General features: G+C 38.4%; 1 protein-coding gene across 1 annotated transcript in view; it reads left to right on the top strand.

Moving 5' to 3' along the window:
• The window catches only part of LOC127662469 (nesprin-1-like), a 142,898-nt gene that overhangs the window by 25,133 nt on the left and 98,556 nt on the right, over positions 1-19,209 (top strand). Inside the window, exons 11-38 of the mRNA XM_052153646.1 lie at positions 440-577; positions 1,366-1,530; positions 1,635-1,747; positions 1,993-2,161; positions 2,269-2,365; positions 3,328-3,530; positions 4,804-4,968; positions 6,138-6,299; positions 6,460-6,594; positions 6,696-6,863; positions 7,213-7,371; positions 8,372-8,536; positions 8,674-8,808; positions 10,946-11,104; positions 11,194-11,402; positions 11,492-11,600; positions 11,685-11,849; positions 13,476-13,643; positions 13,739-13,909; positions 14,108-14,248; positions 14,886-15,046; positions 15,165-15,315; positions 16,291-16,518; positions 16,712-16,810; positions 16,905-17,092; positions 17,205-17,328; positions 18,703-18,869; positions 18,986-19,139. Of these exons, the coding sequence (XP_052009606.1) occupies positions 440-577; positions 1,366-1,530; positions 1,635-1,747; positions 1,993-2,161; positions 2,269-2,365; positions 3,328-3,530; positions 4,804-4,968; positions 6,138-6,299; positions 6,460-6,594; positions 6,696-6,863; positions 7,213-7,371; positions 8,372-8,536; positions 8,674-8,808; positions 10,946-11,104; positions 11,194-11,402; positions 11,492-11,600; positions 11,685-11,849; positions 13,476-13,643; positions 13,739-13,909; positions 14,108-14,248; positions 14,886-15,046; positions 15,165-15,315; positions 16,291-16,518; positions 16,712-16,810; positions 16,905-17,092; positions 17,205-17,328; positions 18,703-18,869; positions 18,986-19,139 (4,368 nt within the window). The remainder of the gene's footprint in view (positions 1-439; positions 578-1,365; positions 1,531-1,634; positions 1,748-1,992; positions 2,162-2,268; positions 2,366-3,327; positions 3,531-4,803; positions 4,969-6,137; positions 6,300-6,459; positions 6,595-6,695; positions 6,864-7,212; positions 7,372-8,371; positions 8,537-8,673; positions 8,809-10,945; positions 11,105-11,193; positions 11,403-11,491; positions 11,601-11,684; positions 11,850-13,475; positions 13,644-13,738; positions 13,910-14,107; positions 14,249-14,885; positions 15,047-15,164; positions 15,316-16,290; positions 16,519-16,711; positions 16,811-16,904; positions 17,093-17,204; positions 17,329-18,702; positions 18,870-18,985; positions 19,140-19,209) is intronic.

Here is a 19,209-nt window from a genome sequence, read left to right as displayed (position 1 = left end):
TGAGCCACAGCCACATGCTGTAAATAAGTGTTTTCATTGTTCATGTTAACTAATGCATTAATTAATGTTAACAAATGCAACCATATTGTAAAGTGTTACCAAGATGGTTATATGTAAATAAGTGCTAAAAGGATAGCCTAAACGGTTTATAGAACAGATATGGGTTTGCTGTCATATCAGATGTTTATGCCTCTGCCCCATTCTCCAATAACAGCACTTTTAGAAAAGCCTGCATTACGTTGTGACAGGTTAACAAAACAATATGTGCTGAAACTGTGAATGTCAGACCTTAAACATAATAAAATTTAGCTTTGTGTTGTGAGTGTTAGAGTATGTCTACATACAAATCTGTTATTACAAAAGAGCAAGAAAAATCCTGTCTAATCGAATTATTGACCCAATGTGTTTGTCAGTACATATTATATGTCCTGTGTTGCAGGCCTTTAAGAGCTTCCGTGTGCAGTATGAGATGAGGAAAAAACAGATTGAGTCACTTCTGCAGCCGGTACAAAGAGACGGCAAACTATCAGAGGACCAGGCGGTCTTCAAACAGTCCTTGGATAACGTGTCTGTCAGGGTATGTGCTTCAACAAATAGAATGAACATAGACTGATATTCATATACTAGGTTATTTACATGGTACCCCAATGTTCTTGTAAATAGTGTTATAATAAAACCATGTTTTGTGGCATGTACTATGGTAATACCATTTTTTTGTGAATGGTACCACAGTAATAACATGTTTTTTTTTTTTACCATTTCTGAGAATGGTACGACTGTAATACCATGTTTTTGACATTTACTGTGGTAAAAACATGTTTTTGGGAATGGTAACATAGTTTTAACATGTTTTTTGACATGTAGAATTCAGTGGTATTGGTACTATATTACATGTCCAAAAAAAAGATGTTATTACCATAGTACATGTCAAAAAACATGGTTTTACCATGGTACCAATTCCAAGACATGTTATTACCATAGTGCAAGGTTCCTCAATAGGCGGCCCGAGAGGCAAATGTTTGGCCTGCACCAAAGGCCTGTTCACAACAATTCTGTGACGATTTTGTGAGATGGAGCTCTGGCGAAACTAATGGAGTCGGTGTAAAATAAAAAACAAAAACAATTTGACCCTCGAACAGTAGGTGGCGCTGTTGCTGTTCTACAAACATTTCCCCAATCTCCTGCCCTGCCCAGCTGTGAATGCTAGATGAACGCTATTAAAGCATTTATATACCTATTTTGGCATAACTGTTTCATTAGGATCTTTCCATGGTGACAGCTTGAAAGGTTCACTTAGACTGTGAGCGGCATTAAACACGGATCTGTCCTTTTGATATTTGTGATGTTGTTGTGTGGTTTTTTTAGCTCTTAGACTGGCACATCCATCTGGACAAGTCTTTGCCTGACCCTCTTGGAGTGATTGGAGCCTGGCTGCATCGTGCAGAACTTGCCCTGAAAGAAGACGTGCCCATTCAACAGGCCCATGATGAGACTGCCAACATCATCCACAGAAAACTGGAAGAGCACAAGGTATGCTCCAGACCCTGTGTCTGCTACTACCCCCCATTCTTGACGTAGTATCTCTAATCGAAATGCTTTTAAGCTGAAAGATGATGTTTTTGCTTGTTATAAAGGAGCTGTTGAAGAATTTCGAAGGACACAGACAGACATTTCAACAAATTCACAGAGACAGATCTGTAAACGGTGTCCCAGTTCCTCCAGAGCAGCTGCAGGACATGGCCGAAAGGTCAACTTTAATGACTTTTTGGTTCATTTTGGGAACTGTTTTAAAGACAGCATGGAATCGAATTTGCAACACATTCGACTTTCATATTGTGATGCATTTATGAGTGAAACAGACTCGATTTTATCCCTCAGGATTTGTTTGGATGATGAATAGTGGTTGGTTGAATGCGATTGCACTGATTGCACCTACAAAGGGGAACTTACACAGATTGAAACTATATTTACAAATATTTTGTATTTCCACAGATTTCATTTTGTGTCCACATCATCTCATGTACATACGATTAAACTTGAATTCTGGGAGATAAAGTATCGCCTGATGGCATTTCTTATCCTGGCGGAGTCGAAGCTCAAATCTTGGATCATTAAATACGGCAGACGTGACTCAGTGGAGCTTCTCCTGCAAAATTATATTGTACGTCCAACAGTTTACCTTTTCAATTTCTGATCTGCTTTATGAACAACTCATCGAGCTAACATGTAATGAAACATCCTACCATTATTGTACTCTTTTAAACACAGGCATTCATTGAAGGTCAGAAGTTCTTTGAGCAATATGAAACCACGTTTAAGAGTCTGAAACAAGCTGCAGACACCTATATGAAATCTGGAGCTTCAGGTAAGAGCACATCTCACATCTCACATCTCACTGTCATCCGTCTTCTCCAGGACGCTGCAGAATGATGAGGCTTTTTATAATCACTTCCTGGAAGCACTTTTGTCTCTACCTGCCAAAATTAGTGTTTTGCTTTTAGATCAGACAGCCTAATTCTGTCAAATGTCCCAAAATCATCATTAAAGTTGTAGAATAAGTGTGGAAGTTATATTTGACACACAAAATCTGATCATATTTTTGGCTAATGCATTTCTATGATGATGGATAGCTATGTGACCAAATGTGACCAAAATCAAGAGAAAAAAATTATCAATTATAATTTGATTAAACAAAATGATGTCTATTTTTAGGACCATCATTTTTACAATTTTTGGACATTATTTTCATGACGGTTAAGAAAACTTTGTCCCAAGTTCCCAAGTAATGGCAATTACATTTTTTGCATTACAATAATTCAAATGTAGGGGGAAAATGCTTATTAGTCCATAGCATTGCCTTTATTTTCTTAATGCACAAAATAATTTCTCAATTCTTTTTGGATTTTGGGGTGAAATATGACCTGGAATTTTCTTGACTGTTTTCTTGAGATTCACCCAAATATAATGAAGCATGTAGGGTGCAGTAACATTGTTTAACTGTTTAATTCATATTGTAGGCAGTAAAATCACCAGGAGAGGTGAGTTTAGAGTAACTAGAATACTTAGCCTTCACCTTAATGTAGCGGCAGTTTGGACACTGCAGTTTACAGCGCATGAATACAAGGATTTCTCCTCTACTAACACTTATTTTTGTCCGTTTGCTTAGCTGATTCTCTAATCATCACCAGTGTTATTCTTTCAGACTGTAGGGGATTGATTTGCATGTCTTGTGCACTGAGGTTTTAGTGTGTTGCACTATATCACCAATCAAAAGAGATTCAGTCACAATGTGATTGGAATAAATTCTGGGTTATATTTCACCTGCAGCTGAAGAGGGTGAAGGGGTAAATAAGTTTCTGAGCGATGTGACGGCTCAGTGGAAGAACCTGTCGGTGGAGGTCCGCAGTGTTCGCAGCATGCTGGAGGAAGTCATCTGTAACTGGGAGAAGTACAGCAGCATGGTGGCCAGCCTGCAGGCCTGGCTGGAGGACGCCGAGAAGATGCTTAATCAATCAGAGAGCGACAAACGGGTGTGTTTGTGAAGTTCATGACTTTGAAACCTACTGAAAAAAATCTTCAACCAGTCTCTAGCTGGTGTTCCTGCCTCTCCATCCGATAAGTGCCCAAAACCTCTCTAAAAACATGGGAGACCAGCTAGCTACTTTAGGATGGTTTAAAGCAGAAGTATGTCATTTATGTGCCACTTGGGCCACCAAATATACTTTAAAATAAAGTATAAATACATTTTGTTTTCAAAACAGTTTTCTGAATATGCTTCCCATTTGCTGTTGGTCAGGCAAAGAGATAGTCCCGCCCCAACTCACACCATTGGCCGAGTCAATGTTATTGTGTTTGTAAAGACGGGTCGCTCATAGTGCTACAGAGACAAAGTGCTTACAGCTTTCAAGAAAATTAACCTATGAATGCCTAATAGTTGTCTCTGCATATTACATTTACATTTATGCATTTGGCAGACACTTTTATCCAAAATGACTTACAGTGCACTTATTATAGGGACAATCCCCCAGAGCAACCTGGAGTATGGTGGTGGCTGTGGGGATCGAACCAGCAACCTTCTGATTACAAGTTATGTGCTTTAGCCCACTACGCCACCACCACTCCTCCTGTCTAATATTACAGTTGGACGGGAGATTTAACATAGTAAAAGTTATACACTTCAGCTTTAAAGGGATAGTTCACCCAAAAAGAAAATTCTCTCATTATTTACTCACCCTCATGCCATCCCAGATGCATATAACTTTCTTTCTTCAGCTGAACACAAATACAGATTTTTAGAAAAATATCTCAGCTGTGTAGTTCCATACAATGCAAGTGAATGGTGATCAGACATTTGTAGCTCTATAAACCACATAAAGAAAACATAGAAATTATCCATATGACTCCAGTGGTTAAATCCAGAAGTGAAAGTGAAAGTAGAGATTTAGAGTAAAAAAGGTATTATATTTTTATCTGTTTCTCAACCACACCTGTTTCAGAATATTGCTTCTGAAGACATGGATTTAACCACTGGAGTCTTATGGATTACTTATGTTTTCTTTATGTGATTTTTGGAGCTATTAAGGTCTGGTCACCGTTTGCTTGCATTGGATAGACCTACACAACTGAAGTGTTCTTCTAAAAATCTTACTTTGTGTTCTGCAGAAGAAAGAAAGTCATACACATCTGGGATGGCATGAGGGTGAGTAAATTATGAGAGAATTTTCATTTTTGGGTGAACTATACCTTTAAGCTTTTTACAGCAGCCGAACTACATTGTATAGAACATTGTAAATTGTTCTGCAGGATTTTTTCCGGAACCTTCCTCACTGGATCCAACAGCACATGGACATGAATGATGCTGGAAACTTCCTGATTGAAACATGTGATGAGACTGTGTCCAGAGAACTGAAACAACAGCTGCTACTCCTCAACGGCAGATGGAGAGAGCTGTTCATCAAAGTCAAACATGTAAGAGATAATTAACATTTTAATTATTTATTTCTGAAGTCATCTTATGATGTTATTTAAAAATAGTTGCACATGTTTGTTTAGTTGTAAAAATGTTTTCCCACTCTTTTAAAGATGAAATTGTAATCTTTGGTGTCCCCAGAATGTGTCTGTGAAGTTTCAGCTCAAAATACCCGACATTTATTGTACCATGTTGGAAATGCCAATTTTTGTGTAGGAATACAAAGGAGCTGTTTTTGTGTGTGTGTCTTTAAATGCAAATGAGCTGGTGCTCCCCACCCCGTATCCAGAATAGGGCAGAGTTTTGACATCTCTGCTTCTGATAACTAGACATCATAAGCAATATGACTGACAGCGAAAATAGTGGTGTTCAGCCCTATATGTTTGAACCGGAGTCAGACACTGATGAGGGAGAGACTCTGTCAGAAGGAACAACTTTGAGAATGAACCAGCAAGTTTCTGAATGGCTATTGGTTAAAAAAAAGTTTTTAAGCAGTTTTGCAACAATGGATGAGCAACACACACACACGACATTCAACATTCGCTATGCGCTATAACGAAACACACACACAAACATGTCCTTCGGCAGTGTCCGTCAACAGTTGTGGGCGAGGCCTGTACAAAGTGACGTCACTTTGTACAGAACGTGGGACCGGCTTGTTCTGAGACAGTGCTTATGATTAATGGGGATTAAAAAAAAAAGGACTGGTTGGATTTTTATCATTATAGGGTGGCTGTGTGCACACACTCCCAACACACACTTATGTTCAAACACCATGTGAAAGTGAATTTGGCATAATAGGTCCCCTTTAAAATTAAACAGGCTGTTTTTGCGACTGTACCTTTAAGACTTCTATAAAAATGTCTGTTATGAAGTTCAGTTGGCCTGAATGCTAAATAGTCATTGTTATGTAAATGTGGGCGGTCATATGTTAATATGCTCATGATTATGACGACAATACAGTGAAAATATTTGCAAGATCCGCTTTTGAAGTTTAGGTTTCAATCTGTTTTGCATGGACTGATGTGGAAAATGTGCTTTTTGAATGTTAGAGTATTTCTATTTAGTACATTTTCCATTATCTTACCCCTTTAATTGTTGTGTAAATAATCTTTTGATGGGATAAAAGGTTCTCGGATTATGCTGATTTTGTCAATGTTTTTCTTAGTATGCAAGAGCAGATGAAGTGGACAAACTGAGGAAAGATTATGAAGATGGAATTGATGCTTTAAAAACATTTATTGACACGGCCAACAAAAGGATGAACACTCCAGTCCAGGTGTCTTTCCTAAACATAAGGACATATCTTCAAGATATTGAGGTAATCAAAGTTCACAGTGGTAATTACACATCCCTCTGGAATACTCGATTCTGATTGGTCAATTGTGGCATTATTCTGTCAAATATTTTTGTGTCATTTTAATATGATATATCTATATATACATGTATATACTGTATAAATGGCAACTTAATATGCTCAGGACACAAAGCACAAAGTGCCGTCCATGGAGGCTGCGTATAAGACAGTGACACGTAACGCACAGCAGCTGACCAAAGACTTCCCCGAGGACGAGATGGCACAGATGCTGGCTAACATGGCAACCATTAAAGATGAGCTCAGCAAGGTGCCTGATTCTGTGCTTTCCTCATGAGCTGCTTAATCAGTTCCCCCCTGTTTATCACTGTCTCACCTTCATGACCTCATGACTTCTGCTGTCTTGTTCAGATACGGGAGAGAGCTCTGCCTCTGCTGAGAGATTCTCAAGCTATGCTGCCTCCTCTTGAGGAGATGGAGAAACATATCACCGGGTTTTACCAATCCCTAGAGAAGGCGAGCCGCATCACTTCCTCACGGGATTCTGAGGCTCCAGGAGACTTCAAGCAAAAGTGTCAGGTGACTGAGGTTATGGGATTGATATTTCACTTATTTTCTTTGCTGACTTTGAAATAATCAGTACTTAATTAAGTTTCAAACATAAGTTTGGTAGGAGCTTGTTCATCTTGGCCTGCCAATCATATTAATAGATGTATAAGAGGCTGCTTCCATCGCACCGGCGACGATTCTTCCGACATCCCTCCCCATCTCAACCTTTATATTTCATTGTGCAGTTTCTATTTCTAATGCATCTCTTTGAACTCCGTCACACCAAAATTTTTCATTTGAAGGCATCAGACTTGGTGTGAACAGGCCTTTAGTATATTTTAAATGCCATTACTATGAATTTCTATGTATGTTTAAACAGGAGCTGGTGACGTATCAGCAGAGCTGTAAAAAGTGTCTTTCAGTGATTGATAAAAACCATCAGGCCATTTTGAAATCTTTGGACATCAGCAAGACCCTCAAACACCTGGACACATCACTGCTGGAGAGAAGAATCTCTGAGCTTCAGGCTTCATCACAGGTAGGAACTGTGTTTCAGACTATTGGGGGATATTCTCCCCAATTTGGAATGCCCAATTCCCAATGTGCTCTAAGTCCTCGTGGTGGCGTAGTGACTCGTTTCAATCTGGGAGGCGGAGGATGAATCTCAGTTGCCTCCGTGTCCGAGAACGTCAATCTGTGCATTTTATCACGTGGCTTGTTGAGGGCGTTACCACGGAGACCTAGTGTGTGTGGAGGCTTCACGCTATTCTCTGCGGCATCCACGCACAACTCACCACGTGCCCCACTGAGAGCAAGAACCACATTATAGCGACCACAAGGAGGTTAACCCAACGGGACTCTACCCTACCTAGCAACCAGGCCAATTGGTTGCTTAGGAAGCCAGACTGGAGTCACTTGAATTCAAACTTGTGACTCCAGGTGGGGTAGTCAGCATCTTTACTTGCTGAGCTACCCAGACCTCTGAGTCATTGTTGAGATCTCTTCTGGAAATCTAGAGGAGATGCAGGTGAGATTACCGAGGTCTTTTTCCTCTGAAGCAAAGTCTGAGAAGCAGGAGGTCTCAGTTGGCTCTCTAGGAAATACAGTTGAGATATTAAAGTGATTGTGGTGATTGTGGGAGTGACATCTGTGGAGCGCGAGACCATGAGAGGAAGAACGGTAAGGATTGACACCTGTGGGAAATTATCTCTAACAGCTATTTGTGTTTGCATTGAGAGCTGAGAGGGATAAAAGGGCAGTCCAGACCACTGGAGGGGAGAGAGAGAGTGACACACAAGCGGACTGTGTGTGTGTTGAATGTTCGGCTGAAAAGCCAGTAGTGTGTGTGTGTGTGTGTGTGTGTGTGTGTGTGTGTGTGTGTGTGTGTGTGTAAGACTAAGAAAGTTTGGGAAATAAAGACTTGTGTCAAATTGGCTCCCGCTTCCTCCTACAACGAGAGAGCTTGTAAACTGTCACAATTATCTTAATTGGGATTTCTCTCAATACGTGTGCATTGTTGTTTGTTTCGGTTTATAAAGGCCATGGTTAAGGAAACCACGGAGTGGAAAAGACATATTGAGGTGAACAGCAGCCTGATGAAGAGTTTTGAGGAGTCTCGAGTAGAGCTGGAGAAGGTTCTGAAAAAAGCTCGCAGCTCCATGACTGAGAGTGGAAACCCAGAGGAGCTTTTGAAAAAGCACACGGTGAGAAATGAACCCAGCAGTCTATTCTTGTGCAGAGCAAATAAGTCGACAGCAGAGTTTAAGCCTCAAGTGGTCTCCAGAAGGAAATGAGTTCAATCTGACATGATTTCATACGTTTTTCATTGATGTTCCTGCAGGAGTTCTTCGGCCAGCTGGATCAGAGAGTTCTCAATTTGTTCCTCAAAGCCTGTGATGAACTCACAGATATTCTGCCAGAACAAGATCATCAGAATCTACAGGAAACAGTCAGGAAACTACACAAACAGTGGAAGGTTAGAAAGCTCTTCCATTTTTCCCAGCACATCCATTAATCTCAACATTCTCTCTTTCATCTCAAAAGATTTGCTTTAATGTTGGACCTCAGACTTAGTGGCCTAGTGGACTATTGTCTGGAATTATTTTTGTATAAGCAGTCAAACTTAAAGACAGCATGAAACGGCAGCTCATTTAACTTGGATTTTATCCATTATTTCTTTGGCTTCTGGATTGAGTGGGCATTTTAGGCTTTGATATGTTGAACTGTTGAATTGTGCACAATAAAAGCAATGACATTTATTAAAGGATACCTTTTGTTTAAAAATGTTGTCATACATTTTTTTATTTTTTTGGACCATGGGTGGACCAAGTTTATGAACAGCAACTTTGTTGAAGTGAAAATGTGATGTCCAAAATCCAAGAATTTCAGAATGAGCCGTTTTTGAAGCTTAATATCAATAAATTGTCTTTTTGGACTGAGGGAGGAAGTTTTGACTTTTGAAAGTTTCAGTATGTTTTCAGCGTACAATGAACATCTTAATCTCAAATGGAGATTTATCCATTTATCAATGTAAATTGAGCCAATTGATTTCATGTATGGGGTTTCTTCAGGCATTTTCATGCCCCAGTGGTTGATTTTTCTTAAAATGCACAAATTTCTATTTATGCTTTTTTTTCATAAATGAGGGTTTATTGAAACTGACTTTTTTTTCTCCATTTTTTTATTTCTTTTATTTTTTACCATGCCCTCATTATATATTTTTGGTATTCTTTAAAATGTCCTTTATGTATATATTTGACTGATTTAGCCTTGTCCCAGACAAATACCTTTAATGTTAAACTATGAAAATCCATCATAAAAATACAGATGATTACATTTTTAAAACCATGATAATCTAAACAAAGAGTAAAAAAAACATTATCAATTTCAATATTTATTGTGTAAAAATTATTTATATATTCATATTTTTGGGACAGCCATATTTTTGAAAAATTTATATAAATTATTTTTACACAATAAATATTGAAATTGTTAATGTTTTTTTTACTCTTTGTTTAGATTATCATGGCTTTAAACATGTAATCATCTGTATTTTTATGATGGATTTTCATAGTTTAATATTTCCACCACACCAAACAATTTTGCCCCAAATAAAGCTTTATCACAAGTAAGTGTACTTGATAATCAAGTGGACAAAAGTGTCACTAAAGAACATACTTGAGATGAAATATGATCCAAGTGATGAAGAATGCGATCACAAGTAAAATATCACTTGTGAGCAGATTATTTTTATTATCTTTAGCCAGATGGAGTGGGACATTTTATTTCAAAAACATTCAAATGTTCTTTCCATCAGCGTCATTTAACCACAGAATTATATTAAACACAATGCAGAATTTGAGATGTGCTGGAAATGATACTGTTGTGGGAATTTGCATGATTTTCACAAAACATGACATAAATCATCTCCTATGATGCATGCAGGGCTTAATTGGTAATTTGGCATACCGGGCATTTTCCCGGTGGGCCGACGCACTTTGGGGCCGATCAGGGGCGGACTGGTCATCGGGAGAACGGAGCGGGCTGGTGGGTTGGCTGCGAAACGTGCGGGGAAACGAATGGGCCGCGGCAAGCAAAAATGAGCCGCCGCGTTTTGCAGAACGGACCACAAAACGACGGCACGATATGCAGAAAAGGACAGTGAAACCAGTCCAGCCCTGGATGCATGTACCTACATGGTTCCACATTGGTACTAGACAAATTAAAAAAACCTACAGAGAGTGTGAAAAATATTTTAACAAGACTTTCTACTTTTCTTTACTACAAGTGCCCAAAGTTGATGAAACACCCACATACAGCAAGTAACTTCCAGAATAATGGAAGAAAAATGGTGGTTTTCCAATCAGTGGGCGTTTTCAAATGGGGATGGGTGTTTTTCAACTGTCTAATCAAAAGAGCGATCCTCTATGTGAGCTCAGACCTGGTTGAGGTGGGACAAGTATCGAGAACCGACAACTCAATTTTAGCTAATTAATAACAGTGGTTGAAAAACACCCATCCCATCCTGGTTTGAAAAGGCCCACTGATAGGGAAACCTCCATTTTTGATCCAGAGAGACATATACTTTGAATAACGCCCCCTGTTTTCTGCAGGAGGTGCAGACAGAGATTCCCTATCACCTGCTTCATCTGGAGGTGGAACTGGAGAAGAATCGTCTGATGACATCACTGCAGGAGTGCCAGTCTGAACTGGCTCGAGAGAACCGCAGTCTGCCCAGCATGGGAAGTGAGAGATTAATCAAAGAGCACAGGGTGAGACTCACAGCCATTAAACCTACTCTAATATACTATAAACCCTATGAAATTACAATCATTGGCTCATAATGACTATTTTTATGCAGATGTTTTTTAAGGATAAGAGTCCACAGGCTCTTTGTGAGAAGAGATTGCAGCAGATGGAGGAACTCTGTCTGAAGCTTCCGGAGAGCAAACAGACCCGCCAGACTCTGGAAAACTCCAAAACAGCGTTTGCTGACGTCAAAGAGGAGATTGAGAGTATGCATCACAAACTCATGCAGAACCCTGACAAATGGAAGGAGTTTAACACCAGGTGAACCTTTACTCTTCTCACTGGTACTGTCTGTTGTAGGTTCAATCTCTGCAGAACAATATCAAATTCCTTTTGTCTTTGTGTTTTAGATTTTCTGAACTGTCTTCCTGGGTTACATCAAAGGAAAGTCAACTCAGACTTTTACGAAGCAGAGCTGGAGACCCCAGCCAGTTTGACCAGGTCAAATCGACCATTAAGGTGAGAAGTAAAGACAAAACAGAAGAAATGTAATATGACAGATGATGTGAGATGTTAATTGATTGTCCTTTTATGATTTGACAGAGCCTGAGAAATGATGCCGAACTTCAGGATGGGAATCTAAGCTGGTTGAAGACTCATTTGGCAGCTCTGATTGAGGTTTGTTCAGAGAGTGACGCCCAGCGACAGGGAGCCGCCCTCAGCAAACTCTCCAATGACTTTAAGGGTCTCCTCATGTCCCTTTCCGAGGTGAGATATGATGATTGTATAAACTTCAAATGAAAAGCTAATATTTGAAATAGTTTACTGCCTCAGTAGATCTTATAAATATGGATTACTGTAGTTTTGTACATTTTACCATCATCAGTAACTTTTTGTTGGTGTCATCTTGGACTTACAGTGACACCTAGTGGTGTGGATGCGGCATCATTCAAAATCAATTGCAAAATCAAAAAAGATGCCATTATAGAATTTCTCTGTTCACAATTAGCCATGATTAATTTAATCCAAGAGTGAAAGTGTCCAATAACAAAATCTCAGTTACTGAGAATAAGCGAGTAGAATTCCGCTGGTCATGTGATACTAAAATGGCAGCCCCCATGAGGGCACCCCTGCCCCATGTAGAATAAAAGAGCTTTTATAAGGTAACTTACTGATATGACTGGAGTCCTCATCTCATGTGAGTGCTCATGATTTTATACATGTTTCAAAATGACAATAAATTTTTTTAGGAGTAAAACGTTTTTAATGGGGAAAAAATGGGGAGTGCACCTTCAAAAAAAATTATTAAAATTTTACTTTAAACAGTACATTAAATCCAAAACATTAAATCCCATGGATCTATATTTATTGAGTAATCTATTATTTTGTAGAGGGCGGTCAAAATTTTCACCTATGATTTTGGAGCAAAAATAACCTTAGAAAGGTGGCAGCATAATTAATTTTATTTGTCTTATAATCAGTTGACTTCAGCACCCCTCAATGCATTATATGCCAATGGTGTGAGTCCAAAAATGGGAAAAAACAATTTTTTGTGTTGTTTCTCAAAACTTAGAAGGCCTGTAACTCCAGAAGTATAAATATCCTTTTAGATTCTTTTTAAAATAAACTTTCCTTTTGGTTATCTTAATTCCGTAATTGGCCCTATATGGTTAAATCCCAGAGATATGGGGCTTTCAGTGTTACCCCATCTGAAAATGGGTCAATTTTACCTATTTTCAGTGGTCAAAATCCAAATGTGGGCTACGTAGTATGAAGGTAGTTTTTTTTTGTACAACAAAACATACCCTGAAGTACAAATAATGTTGAAACTAGAGATGTACCTTTATTTATTCACATAAAACTATACATTTTTGATGGTAAATATGAAGCCAACATACTGTTGTTCTACAGACTTTTCCCAAAATCCTGAAACAATGACAAAATGATCAATTGTAACTCCTCCTTGAGCTGTCAAGCTACATCCCCTAAACTTGACAAAGCCATTCAGACTGTTCTGGAATGGTGTGCTATGTCTTTTCTAAGAGGGCGATCAAAAAGACCCACACAAGGCCTTTAATCTGCTCCTCACATGTCTGTCTGTTTATCTGTCTGTCCGTCCATCCGTCTGCCTGCCTATGTAGCTTGATGTCTTACTGTCATGTCTGGATAAACATCACACTTTTATAACTAGTTTAAACTTTCACACCAGGCTTTACCAAGCCAACATCCAAGTTTGCTTGGTTCGCTATGTTTACATCTCTCATCCACACTGGAACAGTGTTTTTCTCCACCAAAAATGGGTTTAGTACCGCACTTTAGTAAACGGACATGGCCTTAGTGACACCAAATCAAGTGTTTTCTTGTTTCTTGTGTGTGTGTGTTGTGATGATGTAGTCAGAGAAACTGGTCCTGGCTGTGGGCGACTGCGTTCAGTTCATGGAGGAGATGAAGACCACACTGGAGGAGTTGACTCGGGGTCAACAGGAGCTGCAGACAAACATCAGTACGATTCTGGACTCAGAGTCTGTGAGAGAAGCACAACAGCTGCTGCTGCTACATCAGGTAGCAATCCTGTTATTCAATGCCAAATGTCACATTTAAATCTATCGATTACTTGTAAAATTGCTCAGTGCAATTAAATATGCTTTCCTGTGAAGCAACAAGAGAAGCGTCTGCGGTTGAAGGGGAAGGAAACGCAAGAGCAGATAATCCGAGGAAAGCAGCTGCAGATAGTGGAAGGTCTGGAGGAGAGCTTACTGGAAGATCTGGAGAAACTGATCCAACACAAAACGGATCAAAGCATTGAATCACAAGAACAGAACCTGGAGGTTAGAAAAGACAATATGGTATAGCCTGTAAACAATCAAGTGGCCCCAAAAAATATTTGAATTCTGAAGTCAATCTTAAAATGTATGAATGACATTGAATTAGATAACTAAATCAATAGACATCAGCAAACAAACAGAGTTTTTACTGTTCTGTCTCTTTTTCTCATCTCTGTGGTAAATGGCTCCATGTGTTGTCAGGTGACTTTAGCTGCTTGGCAGGAGTTTGACGGTCAGCAGGCAGCAGTGAGGGAGTTTGTGGGTAAAGTGCGACCATTCACAGAGCAAGAGATGATCTTCAGCAGTCCAGAGAGTCTAACCACAGAGCTGGAGCAGACCAAGGTGAGAACAAGAGGCTGAGTGAAATCAGTCACCTTTTAATTACAGCAGAGATGCTATCCAAGGTGTTAGCCTGCCATTGGCAGCAACTTGGGGTTCAGTGTCTTGCCCAAGGACACTTCGGCATGTGGAGTCATGTGGGCCGGGAATCGAACCGACAACCCTGCGATTAGGGGCCGAACCCGCTCTACCACCTGAGCCACAGCCGCCCCATAAATAGCCCCCATACCAAATTTGCTCTACCACCTGTTCAAAAATGCACTTGCTTTTGTGCAAATTGTTGTGCGTATGGGCCCCTAACTGTAAAACTTTGCACATTACAGTGGCCGCCATCTTGGATAATGACATTTTCGCTACTATTCCTTCAAACTTTGCCCGATTTTCCTAAACAATGGCTCAAAATAATCTCCAGACTGAGCTAATGGTTGGTTTGCCTTTAAAGGTTTATAAGTTATCGTTGAAAATCAATTTGTCTATGGAAAAAAATTATGGGATTTTTACTTCTGCAACCAGAAACTGCTGTTAAATAACTACCTCTTAAATGTGATAAAATCACTGTTACCCCCCACACATTAGTCATGACGTTTTTATTTTCTCATTATTTTCTTTTTTAATTCACCTCTTGCTGTGTTTCCTGTAGGAACTTGTAAAACAGTGTGAATCAGAGTCTAAACAGGTGAACACACTTCTGAAGAGGGCTGCAGAGATCCAGCTGGGCCCCAAAAACCAGTGTCTCCTGCAGGATCAAGCCCGAGTTCTGAGTGAACAAGTGGACAATGTTGAGGCTGGCCTCAAGAGAGAGTAATACACTAGGCTATATTATAGATTTGACATCAAGAGTATTAAGACTGATGCATTAAATGTAATCTGAATGAAAACTGTAATGAACCCATGTTTTGATAACTGCCTGATCTTTCAGTGTGAAGACATTAGAGGGGATGAAACATCAGTGGGACTCGTTCGGGAGTGAGTTTGAAGCATTTTCCACATGGATAACGGAGAGAGAAAGAGAACTGGATGCTTTGAAAAGCTCCAACGCACCTCTGGACCAGCAGATCTGTACCATAAAGGTGCAGTTTCACCCTTATTCATATACATAAAATTAAATGAAAACATGGATAATTACTGTAATTAAACAAGTATAGGGTTAGGTCCCCAACCTGCTAAATACTCAGTTATCTGGACATTTTATATACCACTATTTATACAATCAATTCGTTGTTTATTAATATATTATTAATTTCATGTAATGGGTGCATTTATTTCTTACTTGCTCTTTAAAAATAAAAATTGTAAATAAATGGATTAAAATTTAATCAAATAATTTTTTTTTATATCAAATATTGTGTGTATATATATATATATATATGTATATATATATATTTATATGTATATGTGGAGCGGAGGGGGCGGGCCAGGCTGGAATGTCGCCCGCCTTTATCCCTCGTGCGCCCCATCAGGCCGTTTGGGGACCGGCGTGCGACATTCCAGCCCGGCCCGCCCCCTCCGCTCCACAGTATACTTGAATGAATATATTTTATATCCACAATGTCCATAATAATTTTATTGTTTTTAACCTATTATTAGTTTTACATTAATGACTGCATTTTTTTCTGTATCAATGTAAATGCCTTTATATCTCTTTATAATAAAATAAAACTACATTTTACAAAAAAACTAAATATTTTATTTTAAATAATTTATATTTTTTATTTTTATAATTGCACATTTTACATATTTGATATCTCTCACATATATATATATATATATATATATATATATATATATATATATATATATATATATATATATATATATATATATATATAAAATACATTTTTATTTTATTTGGTAAGTTATACAGTTATTTATGGACTTTTTTTATTTATTTTTTGGTCTGGCACTCCATATTCATAACAACAGAAAATGTTTAATTGAACTTTTTAGTTCTTTATTGCATTCATTATTTTGAATAATAATAATAAAATTCCTATAAAGTGCCACTGGCATTGCAGTGTTTTCAGCCCTCATATTATGGTGTTCAGATGATCAGAGATGGTCTTCAGGAGAGAGCAGAGGTCCTTTCCCATCTGGAGGAGAAGTCTCAAGGACTGATCCGGTTTGTGTCCTCTGGCGAGTCTGCAAGAATCAAAGCTCGCCTGACTCAGATCGGCAGGTGCTGGGAGGAGCTTAAGGAGAGTGTGGAACATCTGAATGGACAGTTGGAAGAAAGCTCCTCCCACCAGATGAAGTTTGATGCCAATCTTCAACAGGTATACTTTAAATTGGGCTTTATTGCAGTTAAAAGGGGTATTAAAGGTGAAATTTGTTTTTCCTGCAACGTTTTGAAAGAATTTCGCTTCTTTTGAATGGTGCTGATATTGCACACTTCATCTTTTAGAAACTGTGAGAAAATTAACTTTTATATTTTGTGTTGTGTCTAATGACTTTCTGTGTTCTTCTAAGGTCCAATTAGAGGTTAAAGACATCCAGAGTAACCTAGACAGTCCTGTCACTTCCTGTGTGTCTTTATCTGAGACCTACAAAACTCTGCAGTGTCATATGGTATGATACCTGCAATTGCAGAACATGTGCACTGAGAACACTGCTCATTTAATTCCATAAATTCAGACTGATAATGTGATTGTTTGGTTTTTAGGATGTGTTCCAGTCCCTGGAGAAGCTCAAGGCTACCCTGCTGTCTCTGTGTGCTGGATCCCGCCGGCTCAGTGAGAGAGAGAAAGCAGAGAAAGCAGTGGCGGCCCTTCAACAAACCTGTGAACAGTGTTTAAAACAGGCCAAAGTGAAACAGAGCCAAATGGAGAGCCTTCTGTCGCTTTGGCAGGAGTATGTTTATTTGCACTGTTTGTGCACTTGAGGCATTAATCTGTCATATCCTTCTATTAGACAAATCCATTCATAAATGAAAAATCCTTTTCTCAAAATAATGTTTTTTTAGATACGAAAAGGATCGATGTGCCCTGCGGTTTTGCCTGGAGCGGTGTGAATCTGTATCCAGCTCTGATACTCAGTTCCTGCCTGTCGACAAACTAAAGCTTAATGGAGAACTGCTGGAATTGAAAGTAATTAACAGGGCTCCCACAGTTGTGGAAATCATTTAAATAGCTGGAAATGGTGTTTCAAATTGTGCTTTGCAGGCATATAAATGTCATGGAAATTAATACAATATTTAAAGTCATGAAAGTCATGGAAATTTCTATAATGAATATACATTCATTAGGGTCTACACAAACTATTTTATTGGGTAAATATTGGTCTTTGATAAGGTAAATCTTGCTCGCAAGGCAAAGCGATGTTTCTAGATGTAAATAATTTGTTTTATTATCCTTTTATTTTTTTTTTAAGAATCAGTAGAACTGGTTCACAAATCAGCATGGATGCTTCATTAGCGAATCTACTGAATTAGAATGATTTTTATGAAGTCCTTATCCAGTAATCCACAAATGATGTTTGATTTGTTAGTGAATCATTCATTTTGACTCATTTATTTTAGTGAATCAGTCAAACTGATTCACAAATCGATCTGAATGTGTCATTAGCGAATCTACTGCATTAGAATGATTTTTATGAAGTCCTTATCCAGTAATCCACAAATGATGTTTGATTTGTTAGTGAATCATTCATTTTGACTCATTTATTTTAGTGAATCAGTCAAACTGATTCACAAATCGATCTGAATGTGTCATTAGCGAATCTACTGCATTAGAATGATTTTTATGAAGTCCTTATCCAGTAATCCACAAATGATGTTTGATTTGTTAGTGAATCATTCATTTTGACTCATTTATTTTAGTGAATCAACGGAACTGATTCACAAATCGCCATGAATGCTTCATTAGCAAATCTACTGCATTAGAATGGTTTTTATAAAATCCTTATCCAGTAATCCACAAACGATGTTTGATTTGTGAGTGAATCATTCATTTTGACTCATTTATTTTAGTGAATCAGTCAAACTGATTCAGAAAATTGATCTGAATGATTCATTAGTGAATCTACTGGATTAGAATGATTTTTATAAAATCTGTATCCAGTAATCCACAAACGATGTTTGATTTGTGAGTGAATCATTCTTTCTGAATCATTTATTTTAGTGAATCAGTGGAACTGGTTCACTAATCGATCTGAATGCTTCTTCAGTGAACCTACTGCATTTAATAAAATCCTTATCCAGTAATCCACTAATGATGTCTGATTTGTAAATGGAACATTCTTTTGGATTCATTTAGTTTCTATGAATCAGTCCAATTGGTTCAAAAATTTACCTGAATGTTTAATGAGCAAATCTCTGTTTTTTCCACAAATGAACAATATAATCATGAATATTCATTGGTCAAAAAATGTGGGATCCCAAATATAATGTGAGATTTTCTATTGTTTTCGTACTCAAATATGTACCAACATTCTGAGCTTTAATGATTTTGCTCTTTTTGTAGCATCTACAGAGTGAACTTCAGTCACTGGAATCAGTTTATGACAAGCTGATAGCCCAAACGCCAACTCTTTACACCACTGCATCAGATGAACATGTGAAAACCCTCAAAAAAGAAATTGAGCAGCTTGAGAAAAGATGGAGCTGTCACACCACAGCCATACCTCACAGGTCAGTGACGTGCAGCACAATTTCTTTACTGTAACATCTCTAATCCTGTAATACACAGTAAGTCTTAAATGAAGCACGGAGCTTAGCTTAAATGAATACATTTCTCATTGTTACAGAGTCCTGGTGCTTCAGAATCATCTAACTCAGGTGGAAGAGTTTGATCAGGCCCTACAGAATTTCTTCAAATGGGGTGAATCTTTCCTTTCCTCTTTACGCTCGTCTTCTCATGTTGACATCACTGACCTGAAGCCTTCCACCAACGATGCCAAGGTATGTTCCATCACAAAACCCTCCAATAATGGATAGCCAATTTTTGGATGAAGCTAGCCTGATATAGGCT

This window comes from Xyrauchen texanus, chromosome 22, assembly GCF_025860055.1.
Source record: "Xyrauchen texanus isolate HMW12.3.18 chromosome 22, RBS_HiC_50CHRs, whole genome shotgun sequence".
Taxonomy (NCBI): domain Eukaryota; kingdom Metazoa; phylum Chordata; class Actinopteri; order Cypriniformes; family Catostomidae; genus Xyrauchen; species Xyrauchen texanus.
This window is presented reverse-complemented; position numbering and strand designations above follow the sequence as displayed.